Here is a 12,189-nt window from a genome sequence, read left to right as displayed (position 1 = left end):
CGTGCCGTCTCTCCTTTCGAGCCGCCCGATTCTTATGTCATTTCGTCGCCAGTTGGCGACACAGCCCTACGTTTCGTGTTTCCGACCATACAAACGACGTGATGCTGCGTGCATGGACTACATCTCCTCCACGCGCAAGGGGTATCATCGACAATGTCGTCATTTGGACCCTGAAGGGACCCAGCGGTGGACCCCCCCTCTCTCTCTCCTGCCTTCCGAGTTCATCCATCCCTCGCTTCTTCTGATATCCCCGCTCTTTCAGCGTGAATTGTCTTTCATGACTCCACAGGTTGAGCATGTCCACCAATGCCGCTCCATCACCGTTCCACAATATGAACATTGCCAAGTTGCCGGTTTTTCTACAGCTGGGCCCAGGGGTTGACGGATACCGCCGTTTGCCCTGCCGGTGCCGTTTGACCTTGGCGGGCTGCTTGTAAGGTCGATCGTCTCTGGCCTTGATGACTTTCTCGTCGTCGAGGCTACTGATGCCCGCTGACGCTCGCGCTTTTCGGCATTTGGCGTCCACGCCTGACGTTGAGCATCCTGGCCGCGCTCTGTGCCACACGCGTCACAGCAGAGGAACGTAGCGGTATTATGAAGTGTGCAGACCCCGCATGTCCAACCCTGTTGCGGAGCCGACCGGGGTGCCGGTGCAGAAACAACCGGCGGCCGAGTCTCGGGTCTCGGCACTGGTGGAGGTTTTGGCGACGACCGAGGCCTAGTCGCCGGTCCCGGGATCCAAGGGGGTACACTATTGCTTCTGGTCCCGTCATCTCCCATGACCGAACCGCCGCCATTACCGGTGGGGTTCTGTGCGCTCGGCGGGATGTAGTAACCGCCGTAGCGTTGACGCTCCTCTTCTTGTACGAGCTCCCACAGCGCCTGCGCGATGGCAGCTTCGTTGGCTGCATCTTCTTCGGCTTGGGTGCGGAAGCCGTTTCTTGTGGCTGTCTCGGAAATTTGTTGTATTTCTCGGTCGTTGTGGTTCGTGTTGCCACATCCTTGCAGAGTGCTATTTCTGCGTTCGATGGCACCGACTATTACTCGCCGGATGTCCGAGCCTATACTAGGACCAGAACCACCGAGTTTCCGTCCCGAACCGGCTGTCAACGAACGACGCTTTTCAGCGGCCGTCCGAGCAAGCCGGCGGGCCTCGTGCATGGGTATCCGGCCACCTCCCAGCCGGTGACCTTCTGACAAAAAGCCTTCACCTGTATAACCCTTGCGTATGAGTGCCTCGTGTTCGTCTCTTAGTTGATTCCAAAGTGCATGGAAGTTGCCATCATGTGGCCCGAACACAATATGGGAAAGCTCGTGAAGCATGGTGTCGACAACCTGTTCTATAGGTAGGAAGAGGGATCGGTCACCGGGGTATCGCAGACGGACCAGAATCCTTTGGCCCCTGTTGATGTTGAGACCTGGAGCAAAGTTAGTCTCCAGTCAAGGAAGACGACATTCTTACACTCACCGAGAAGGTTTGCTTGGTCTGGGTAGAACTCAGCAAGCTCTTGCACCTTCCATCCTCGCACTCGCATGATGGGCTTCACCAGAGAAGCCACCTTCTTCAGTGATCTAAACGCATCGCTCGCCCGCGGGAAGTCCGCCAAATGGGAGTATGTCGCAACGAGAGCGTCGTGCTCCGGCATCTTAGTGTTGCAATGTAGTCGTCGGCAGCAAAAGGTGCGATGAACAAGACCCGAAATCTGGAAGAACAGAACAGGAGAGAATGCAGAATGAAGTTACAAACGACGGGGGGGTATCGAAGAGAGAAAGAAAAGCGCCCGAGGGTAGATGGCCAGGAAGAGCGGACATGAAGTTATTCACATGATAAGCTGTGGATGACACGTACAAAGACGCGTAAAGACTGGATGCCTTTTTGGAGACAGCACGTTGAATCGGGCGGCGAGGCTTACGCAGTAGCATGTCACTGACTTCGTATGTCTTGGCAGGCAGGCCCGACAAAGGGCCCGGCGGGGGTGGCGGGGCATGCAGACGATGACTAATCAGGCTCATGGATTCCAGAAGCTACAGCCTCAGTAAGGGCTTTCTTTTTCTGTCTTCAGTGCACTGTCGGGGTTAATGAACCGACCTGTCAACTCTAGCTTACCTTAGGTAGCTACGAACAACAACACTCCGAACCTTGAATCAAGTAGAATCCCCGACGGCAAAAGCCATTGGTTGTTCAACCGAGACTCTTGCTCAGGAAGTGGCCAATACATGACAGAATGGGTAGGATTCGGGCCCAAAATCAAGGCAGCGGCATGTTGGAAAGATTAAAGTTGCAGCGATCGACTCCGCCAAGCGATAGCACTATCTATGCCTCGCTTGTTCCTGGCGTCAATTCCGACGACATCCCTTTCGACGCCGAGGATTGATAGCGTCTTGGGTACACCGCTCAGTTCGAGCCCGGGGCCGAGGCCATATCGTACAGCAAGCAACCTCGGGGGTAGCCGATGTCCATGGACACTTCTGCTAAGACACTCGTGGATGGCTGCCCGTTTCATTTAAGGGTATCGGAGGGGTATAAGGAGGTGTCCTAATTCACATGAACCGTTGAGGATTGATGACGTTTCAGTTCGCATGAACCTCCTCGCACACTGACCAACTTTTTTCGTCGGACAGTTGCGGTCGGGCTCCCCGTTAGACTTTGTGTACGCTGTGCTGATTGGCTTCTGGCTTAGCAGGGCAACATTTGACCCAACCGCCTTCATCGCAACTTCTCGCTTCTATTCAGAGTTCAGATGATGGGTATCTGCCTCCATTTCTGCTTCGGCACCAACCGATGGCCACGATTCTTCTCCATGGATCCCGTCAATTGCCGCGGACAGAATGTTGGCTAAGGCGCTCTCACCCCGGCCCCGGAACTTCGGCATCGCGACCTTCTCGCCAGGGGTCGCATGTCTGGTTCACAGTGTTTTGAAAGCCAAGCGTACGGCCGCTCCGGCTGGCCACCTCTTTGTACAGGACAGTGTCAGCAGGACGGTCTCGTTCTGAGAGGATACGAATGATCGACTGTCGCAGGTCCCCTACTTTGACGCGCATCTCTCCCTCTCTCGAATCCAGTTCGCCCGTAGCCGCGGAAGAAAGGGGCGGGAAATCAAAAAGCGGAAGATGCTGCTCCCGGAGCTGAAATCAAGGTCCAGTTGTCGCATTCCAATAATAGTGGGATGCCCTCCTTTCTCTTGTGATTCGTCATTGCATGGTTGGCGATCCAACTCGCGATGGAGCAACCGCGCAATTCGAAACGTCTCCCTTGGTCGATCTATGCGCTGCCACAGAGAGAAGCGAACTTGGCGGAAGCTTGATTTGCTTAACTCCCGATGGTCCTCCACTCTTATGGACCTCCTGTTCTCTAAACTCGTTGTACAACTTTAGGTTATTTTCTCCGGTCTTGGTATTGTACAGCTCTGCGAGCTTTCTTCCTGGCTTCATTCCTTCGCCAGGCCATTCCCTTCTCCAAAGTCATCATGCGGTTCTTCAACTCAGCTACCGTCGCAGCATTCATTCCTTTTGTGGTCCATCTAGCGGATGCGAAACCTGTCAGTATAGAAATAGCTACCTTGGGCGGCGCGGCCTTTCGGATTGAACAGGTGCCTAACCCTAACTTCTACTACGGTTCTCGTCGAGGGCCCATTGCTTTGGCCAGGGCCTATTCCAAGTTTGGACAACAAATCCCGGATGAACTACTCTCGCTCATCGACCAGATTCTCGCGGAACTTGGGTTGCTCAATGGAGGCAACGGTGCACATATGGGACACGGAGAAGGTGGGGGCTCGAAAGGCAACGGCACGGCCACGGCGCAAGGGGGGGATGGAGGCAGCAAAAACGGCAACGGAACGGCAGCTCATCCAGATGGTAAGTTTGTGTACGCCCAGACCGCACCATATTCGAGCTCACAGTCATCAAGGAGAGGTCGCGGCGATCCCTGCCGAGTTCGACAGCCAGTACCTCTGCCCCGTCCAGATCGGCACTCCTCCTCAAACGCTGAACCTGAACTTCGACACCGGGTCCTCGGATCTCTGGGTCTTCAGCAGTGAGACACCGGTGACTGAGGTGGCGGGACAGGCTATATACAACGTTCAAGCCAGCTCAAGCGCCAAAGTCTTGGAGGGCGCGGCGTGGTCCATCTCTTACGGTGACGGCAGTTCGTCGAAAGGCAACGTCTACATGGACACCGTCACCATCGGTGGCGTGACAGTTGAGAGCCAGGCCGTCGAATCGGCGACCCAGGTATCGGCCTCCTTCACCAGAAACGCGAACCAGTCTGGACTGGTTGGCCTCGCCTTTGGGACCATCAACACGGTGCAACCGACCAAGCAAAAGACGTTTTTCGAGAACGCCATGAGCAACCTCGCGATGCCGCTTTTCACGGCAAACCTCAAAAAGGGCGCAGGTAAGTCCCCCCCCCCCTGTTTCCTTTTTACTAGACCAGAATACTCACATCCCTTTTCTTTTTTCTTTTCTTTTTAGCTGGCAACTACAACTTCGGCTTTCTGGATACCTCAGAATTCACCGGGGATATCAACTTCATCCCCGCCAACTCGACCGCCGGCTTCTGGCAGTTCACCGCGCAGGGCTTCGGCGTCGGCAACGGCAGCGCGACAACCGCGATGCCGCACCAGGCCATTGCCGACACGGGCACGACGCTGATGCTTCTGCCCGACGCCATCGTCAAGGCGTACTACTCGAACATTGCCGGCGCAAAGTTCGACGCGACCAACGGCGGCTTCGTGTTCGGCTGCCAGCAAGATATCCCCTCGTTCACCCTCGACCTCGGCACGTACAAGGCCGTCGTGCCCGGCGAGTTTATCAAGTTTGCGCCGGTGGACGGGCAGACCGTCGAGACGTCGTCCATGTGCTTTGGAGGACTCCAGAGCGTAGGGACGCTGCCCTTTGCGATTTACGGGGACGTGTTTCTCAAGTCGCAGTTCGTCGTCTTCCACGGCGGAAAGAACCAGTTGGGGTTTGCGACCAAGCCCTTATAACGGACGCCGGTCGTTGATGTCCAATGATAGATAGCGCTGGGCCGCATTTTCGGAAGGCCCCTGGTTCCCATAGATATGTATTAATGCTTTGCGTTGTGGCCTTTTTTATTTCGACCTCTGAATAGAATCATTGTCAATGAGTTCCGAATGTGACCACGGTCATTTGACATACGAACACGCACGACGGTTCCTTGCTAGACTTTCTACACGATCCCTAGCCTCAGACAGGCAGCCAGTCCCACGCCGTTGAAGTACTTCATTCGGCCGAAACCAAGCAGTTCATGGATCGTACCCCCCTCCCCTCTCCTTAGCCCTCCACTTCCCGGCCGTGATCAAAGCTTCCTCGCCAAGCACCTGAGCCTCACGTAGCCAATCACCCGACCGCCCTCGGGGGTCCTGCAGACGTGCTCCAGGACCTCGACGACCTCCCGCACCGCCTCCTCCCTCTGGCCCCCCTCCTCCGGCACGGCGTCCAGCAGGTCCTTGCCCATCAGCCGCACCCAGCCCTCGACGCCGCCCCGGTCCGCCGGCGTCGGCCTCCACTCGCGCTCGACGCGCTCGACGCGCCACCCGCCGACGTCCTCCTCGAGCGCCCGGGTGATCCAGGCCTCGTCGGGGAAGAACCAGGGGTCCGCCGCGGCCGCGGCCGCCACGCCGCCGTCGACGCGCCGCGCGACCGCCATCACGAGGGCCGCCCGCATCTCGGGGACGTTGCCGAGCCCGCCCATCTCGAGGACGAGCGCGCCGCCAGGGCGCAGCGCGTCTCGGACCGACGAGAAGACGGGCACGTGCGACCCCGGCGCGCGGAGGATCCAGTGCAGCGCCGCGTTGGAGAAGGCCTTTGTGAAGGTGGGCGCGTGCAGGGTCGGCGTCGGGGACGTTGCCATCTTGGTCGCGTCGAGGACTGCGCGCGCGCGTGCGAGAGTTGCGTGTCAGTCAGTCGGGAGAGAGCGCGGATTGGGGATGAACGGATGGACGAGGGGGGTGAGCTTACCCTCGAACTCGCAGTTGGACAGCCCCGACCCCTCGACCGCCTTCTTCGCGGCCGAGATCATGGCGGGCGAGGCGTCGATGCCGTGCAGGGAGCCTGTCCCCTGGGCCAGGATCTTGCCGAACTCGACGTCGAGGATGCCGTCTGCTCACGTGTCAACGTCTATCTCGCCATATCTGTCTGCTAGGGCTGCTTCGGGAAGAGGAACGTAGTGTGGAGCAAAAGCCCGGGGGGGGGGGGGGGGGGGGGGGGGTCCTTGCGACGAGTTCCAACCCTTACAATTTAGCCACATTGGCACGAAGTCGACGTCAAGACTCTAACCCGCAGACTAGAGTTATGGTTGGGCGAGTTGTATCGTTGGGGACTACAGTAAAACTGCTTGTCCTCTAAACAGTTTCCTGGTGCCAGGGGGGGGGGCTCCGACTCACCGCCGCAGCCGATGTCGAGGATGACATCGTCCTTCTGGACGTCGAGCCACTGCACCACCTTGGTGGCCAGCTTGGGCACGAACGAGGCGGAGTGCTGGTAAGCCTGGGCTGCGTCAATCACGATTGCAAGCACGATTGCGAGAGCGCATGAGATAAAAGAGCCCGCACCTCGGACGACCACTTGTCTTCTTTCTGTTCCGCCATGGTTTTTTAGGCTGTGGGAGGCTTTTGAATGGCGTTCTCTACGAGGATGACCAGAATGAAATTCATGCACTATGAAAGCGGGCGCTGCTTCTTATGTTCTCGTCGAGAACTCCCCGCGGGCGACTTACACGCAATCCTCGGTTCAGGTGGACGGCGGTCCGATCTCGGACATAGATCAAACGGCCGCAGCGGCCGTCCCCCGCATTGCTGCCAAGCAGCCGGTCCACGGCACCACCAAAGACCTGACTTAAAAGGGATACAATCGCGTTTATGCTCGCCAAGTCGGTGTCGATTCTAAGCACTTGATCTCGAATGTTTTCTTTGCCATTGCAAATTTGTAGCGAAATCGGCGTACCATGTCATGCCATGCCATGCCGAGCCAAAGGGCCACGATTGAGCCTATCAAAGCTACTGCACTGCCCAAACTACGTGCATCTCTTTCCAAGTCCCGAGACCTGAACCTTAATCGATCTCCAGCAGCTCGTACTTGTCCTCGCCCAGAGCGTCCTCGATCCTCTTCATGACGGACAGCACCTTCTCCTCCTCCAGCCTCCTGCCGACGACCTGGACGCCGACGGGCAGGCCGTGCATGTCCTCCGCATCGTACAGCTTGTACGCACCCCGTGCGACACCGTTCAGCTTGGTGATGTTGAAGTTGCCGGGCAGCTGGTCCAGGTTCTCGTCCACGTGTGTCACCGGGAGAACACCAGCGGTGTAGTCGAGCTGGCGACGTGATTAGCCCAAGAACTTTAACGATACAAGGAATCAGCAGCAGCGCGAGCTTACCAGGTTGAACAGGAAGGTATAGCCGCAGCTACTCACTGCATCCTTCATGCCATCGTGCGGCACGGCAGGCGTCGCGTTCGGCGGCGTGATCAGAACGTCCACGCCCGCCGAGTCCCACCAGCTGAACCACCGCGCCCGGTACGCTTCCCTCCTCGCCACCAGCTTCCAGTTCTCAAAGGCGCTCTGCGGGCGCCAATCCCGCACGAGGCCGGCCCAGACCTCGTCCCTGCGGACGTACTTGACCCACAAGTAGTACAGGTACCGCAGCGGGCTCGCCAGATTCATGAGGAACTTCATCTGCGCGGCGCCCGGGTCGTTCCACTCTCCTGTGCGGAAGAAGGTGCTGAACGTTTGGCAACCGTCGGCGTTAAGCGCCAGCGACGCGATCTGCAACCCCTCGTACGGCGACGGCGGGTCGATCTCGACGATCTCGTGCCCCTCCCTACGGAGCGCGGCCTCGACCATCTCCAACGCGCGCCGGCAGGCCGGGCTCGGGTCGACGACGCCATCGGTGCGCATCACGCCAACGCGAAACTGCGGCTTCTCGAGCCAGGTCTTCTCGGCGTCGGCCCTCCACGGCATCGGGTGCACGCTGTAGTCGTATTTCCACGGCTGCATGCCGATGACGGCGCGCGTGAAGTAGCGCAGGTCGTCGAGCGTCCGCGTCATGGGGCTGTAGACGGACGGCACGCCCTCCTGGCCGGGCATACTCGTGCAGAAGCCCAGCTTCGGCCACCGCCCCGTCGAGCACCGCAGGCTGTAGCACCCCGAGAAGTGGGCGGGGGCCCGCACGCTGCCGGCGACGTCGCTGCCGATGCCGATGCGGCCGCCCATGGCGAGGAGGGCACTCTCGCCGCCGGTGGAGCCGCCGGGGGAGTAGCGCGTGTTGTGTGGGTTCTTGCAGCGGCCCCAGACGTCGTTGGTGGACTCGAAGCTGAGGAGAGTGATGGGCATGTTCGTCTTGACGTAGGGCACGGCGCCGGCGTCCTTGAGAAGGCGCACGACGGGGCCGTCGTCGGGGGTCTTGTTGCCAACGAAGCTGCTGAAGCCGACGGTGGTGTCGTAGCCGCCGACGACGATGGTGTCCTTGAGGCTCACGGGAATGCCGGCCAGCGGGCCCTTCATGTTAATGGAGCCGTCGTCGACCCACTTCTCGGCGTCGGCGATCATGACCTCGGTCAGGCAGTTTGTGCGCTCGTGAGCCTTGATGGCAACCTTACCGTACGTCTTGAGGATGTCGATGGGCTTCAGGACCGTCTTGTGAACATCCTGCACAAGCTCCTCGATAGGCCGGTCCAGGATCTGACGGTCCTGGGCCGAGAAGGGGCCATGGTATGATGTGAGGCGGCGGATCCTATCCGCGCGTTCAGACTGCTTGAATTGGCTGAGCGTTGGTGTTAGTGAACCTGGACGCATTCCGGGTAACGTTTGGGGCATTGGGGTAATCAGACCAGTCACGTCGGTGTTGGAGATAGTCGAACGGGTAGACCATCTTGGCATGCAGCGTGTATGTGACAGCAGAAGGTGGGGTAATTGTTGGACTTGAAGCTATCTCGAATTCGTCAGTACAGGTATCAATTGAGGTGAATCGTAAGAGTGAGAGTGTGAAAAAGATGCAGGATGCATAATTGAAAGTCAAGCAAGGGGGAGAGAGAGAGGGATGTAACTGGACGGTCACGAGAGAGGGGGCCGCTTGCTGTTGGAGTCGCGGGGAAGCCCCGCTCTCTCACCTTATCTGTCGCTGGGGTAAAAGGGCGTAAGGGCGTAAGGGCGTACTGCAGTATCATGTAACTTATCTCTGGCCCGCTGATATCCGCCTGAAACTTCCCTGCTGCCGTTAACTTAACACACGGCAGGGGCCCCCACCCCCCACCCGATCTCGTTCCCAAAGTTCAAGGTCGGTCGGTGTGAGTTGAATGCGAGCCGAGATGCGATCGAGATACTACTGACAGCTACTGCTGCTGCCAGGCTCGGTCGCATGTTTCATCAACAATAGTCTGGTATTAGGACACCAACGGTGAGACAGCCAGCCGAACGTTTCCCGCCAGAATCTGCAAAGAGGCCTGGCATCCGCGGCTTGTCACTGCCATGTTGCGCTATGACGATGTCGTGGAAACAAGCGTGCCCGGCATTAGTGTGTGCGTGTGCGTGTGTGTGGTGTGGCACAAGTGTCGAGGTAAAATCAGATGAATTCATTTACAAATAAACTGCTTTTTAGTACCTATCCTCATCATTGCCCAATGTTCCCGTCCGTACCCTGCTCGTGTCTGACCTTCACCGAGCTACGGCGCTCACAAAACCGGCCGCCTCTCGTTCCTGTAGTGGTCTGCAATCAAGAAGGCAAGCTCGAGCGCCTGCTTCTCATTCAGTCTCGGGTCGCAGAAGCTCGTGTAGTTGGTCGACAGGTCGTCCTCGTCCAAGCCCTCGCTGCCGCCCAGACACTCGGTGACGGCGTCGCCGGTGAGTTCCAGGTGCACGCCGCCGAGGTAGCTGCCCTGCTCCTTGTGGATACGCAGCGTCTCCTGGAGCTCCTCAAAGATGTCGCGGAAGCGGCGGGTCTTGATGCCGCTGCCCGTGGACAGCGTGTTGCCGTGCATGGGGTCGCACTGCCAGACGACGCAGCGGTGGTACTCGCTGTCCTCGACGGCGCGGATGTGGGCCGGTAGCAGCGAGCGCACCTTTGCGGCGCCGTAGCGTGTGATGAGCGTGATCTTGCCGGGCTCGCAGTCCGGGTTGAGCGTGCGCAGCAGGGCAAGCAGGTCGTCCGCCGGCGTGGTGGGGCCGACCTTGACGCCGATGGGGTTGGCGATGCCGCGGAAGAACTCGACATGAGCGCCGTCGATCTGCCTAGTGCGGTCGCCGATCCATAGGAAATGGGCCGACGTGTCGTAGTAGTCCTTTTTCGTCTCGGCCGGCTTGTTGCCGTGGTCGCCGTTGCCGGCGCCGTTGGTCGTGGGTCGTGGCGGTGGCGGCGTCTCCAGCAGGCGGGTCAGCGGTTGCTCATACTCGAGAAGCAGGCCCTCATGGCTCGTGAAGAGATCGACAGTGTCCAGCTTGTCGCTCCTGTCGGCGCCGATAGTGTGAAGGAAGCGGAGCATGTCGGTGAGGGAGAGGACGGCCTCGGAGTACTTCCTCTTCAGCTCGGGGTCCCGAACATGGCCCAGCCCCCAGTCGAGCGGCCTGTGGAGATCTGCGATGCCCGACGAGAGGCATGCTCTGACGTAGTTGAGAGTTGCCGATGAATATTGGTAAGCCCTGTGGTGGTTAGCATACTGTTCGTTCACTGTGCGTCTTTTTTTCTTCTTCTTTTTTCCCTTTTTCTTCCAGGATGTGGCCACTTACTTGACGAGTCTTTGGGGGTCGATGTCGCGCTCGTCGACGTGGAAGCCGTTGAGAATGTCTCCGCGGAACGAGGGAAGCTCGACGCCGTCGACGAGCTCGGTCGGGCTCGATCTCGGCTTCGCATACTGACCGGCCATGCGTCCAATGCGCACTACGCGCTTGTCAGCGCCCCAGACGAGAACCAGACTCATCTGCAGGAGCAGCTTGATTTTGGACTCGATGGCGTTGGGTTCACAGTAGTCGAACAGCTCGGCGCAGTCACCGCCCTGCAACAGGAAAGCCTCGCCTCGGGCGACATCGCGGAGGTGCTGCTTCAGCGCGACAATCTCCTTGGGGTGGACGATGGGCGGGAGGCGTGTGAGTTCCTTGACCGACTTGTTGAGCGCAGCCTTGTCGGGGTAGTCCGGCGCCTGCTTGATGGGTTTTGAACGCCAGGAGTCGGGTGACCAGGCGGGGGACGACATGACGTGATGTTGTAGTGAGTCGAATCAAGAAGCGATGAGACAGACAGTGTGTTGGCCTTGTCTGTCAAGGCCCGGAACAGTAAAAAAACCTTTTTCTGTAAAGGGGGGGGGGCGGGGAGGGGGAGTGAGACAAAATGCAAGTGAAGGCCGATGAACCATGTATAGAATAGAGGATATAGAGAATAGAGAATAGAGAATAGAGGGACAGCTGTAATAATAGGTAGTGAGTCAACTCCGAAGTTGTTGTGCAGGGAACAATGTGAACGAATTAGGACACTCCGATGCTAAGAATGGGACAGTGCCATCACAAGCAGCATTGACCAATGACAGCCGAAGAAATATAGAACCATGAAAAGCAATTCAGGAACCAGTCCATCCGTTAGACCCTTGGAGTTGTTCAACTACCGGTAGTTTATGTGCAAATATACAACTATCTTGTGCCGATACATACCGACATTCTCACCGTCGGTCAGTCTCAGTGTTGCCAAGGTGTGTGTAGGTGAGGGAGGGAGAGAGAGAGGGAGAGAGAGAGAGAGAGAGAGAGAGAGAGCACAGCTTCCTGCCCCTCCCCGCCCCCACCTTGACCTGTGCCCCACCACAAATTCCCATCACTGCCTCCCCCCCCAGTTGTTGCGATCGAGCTCGACTGTCTCTCCAGCACAGCTCCCTCCTACACGACCGAACCACCATTCCGGATCCGCATTGGCCTGCTCCCCCCCCCCCCCCCCCCCCTACGTATCTAGATCAATGTAATCTCTCAGTCTATCTAGAGCGTGGCGAAAATGTGTTATACTTGAGAACGTGGGTTAGAGTAAGGGTGCTGGTGGGCGGGAGACTCCGCTCCTCTCTTTGCTGCACGTTGCCCTGTGTAATTAGAAATCAACCTTGACCGCTCCATTCACACAACCGTCGGGCGGGGGGGAGACATTTTGGAAAAACAAGGGTGATGCTGGACCAGCTCGAAGTGCTTTTTTGATCGTGTGCGTGTG

General features: G+C 58.2%; 5 protein-coding genes across 5 annotated transcripts; 1 reads left to right on the top strand and 4 right to left on the bottom strand.

Annotated features, from left to right (window-relative positions):
* Nucleotides 1-258: 258 nt before the first annotated feature.
* GLRG_05929 (WLM domain-containing protein) lies at nt 259-1,646 on the bottom strand (the record flags this gene model as incomplete). Its single annotated transcript, XM_008096614.1, has 2 exons — nt 259-1,418; nt 1,469-1,646. The coding sequence occupies 2 exons, from the start codon at nt 1,644-1,646 to the stop codon at nt 259-261; spliced, it is 1,338 nt and encodes a 445-aa protein (XP_008094805.1).
* A 1,821-nt stretch (nt 1,647-3,467) lies between these two features.
* GLRG_05928 (eukaryotic aspartyl protease) lies at nt 3,468-4,985 on the top strand (the record flags this gene model as incomplete). Its single annotated transcript, XM_008096613.1, has 3 exons — nt 3,468-3,855; nt 3,908-4,393; nt 4,471-4,985. The coding sequence occupies 3 exons, from the start codon at nt 3,468-3,470 to the stop codon at nt 4,983-4,985; spliced, it is 1,389 nt and encodes a 462-aa protein (XP_008094804.1).
* A 332-nt stretch (nt 4,986-5,317) lies between these two features.
* Nucleotides 5,318-6,608, bottom strand: GLRG_05927 (methyltransferase domain-containing protein; the record flags this gene model as incomplete). Its single annotated transcript, XM_008096612.1, has 4 exons — nt 5,318-5,889; nt 5,980-6,120; nt 6,405-6,507; nt 6,573-6,608. 4 exons carry the CDS (start codon nt 6,606-6,608, stop codon nt 5,318-5,320), a joined length of 852 nt encoding a protein of 283 aa, XP_008094803.1.
* A 462-nt stretch (nt 6,609-7,070) lies between these two features.
* Nucleotides 7,071-8,886, bottom strand: GLRG_05926 (amidase; the record flags this gene model as incomplete). The annotated part of the gene is made up of 3 exons (XM_008096611.1): nt 7,071-7,331; nt 7,395-8,778; nt 8,846-8,886. 3 exons carry the CDS (start codon nt 8,884-8,886, stop codon nt 7,071-7,073), a joined length of 1,686 nt encoding a protein of 561 aa, XP_008094802.1.
* A 799-nt stretch (nt 8,887-9,685) lies between these two features.
* Nucleotides 9,686-11,200, bottom strand: GLRG_05925 (3-deoxy-7-phosphoheptulonate synthase; the record flags this gene model as incomplete). Its single annotated transcript, XM_008096610.1, has 2 exons — nt 9,686-10,649; nt 10,737-11,200. The coding sequence occupies 2 exons, from the start codon at nt 11,198-11,200 to the stop codon at nt 9,686-9,688; spliced, it is 1,428 nt and encodes a 475-aa protein (XP_008094801.1).
* Between the last annotated feature and the right edge of the window lie 989 nt (nt 11,201-12,189).

The sequence above is a fragment of the Colletotrichum graminicola genome (genome assembly GCF_000149035.1).
Source record: "Colletotrichum graminicola M1.001 genomic scaffold supercont1.21, whole genome shotgun sequence".
In the NCBI taxonomy this organism is placed as follows: domain Eukaryota; kingdom Fungi; phylum Ascomycota; class Sordariomycetes; order Glomerellales; family Glomerellaceae; genus Colletotrichum; species Colletotrichum graminicola.
The sequence above is the reverse complement of the archived record's forward strand: the minus strand, read 5'-3'. Positions and strand labels throughout refer to the sequence as shown.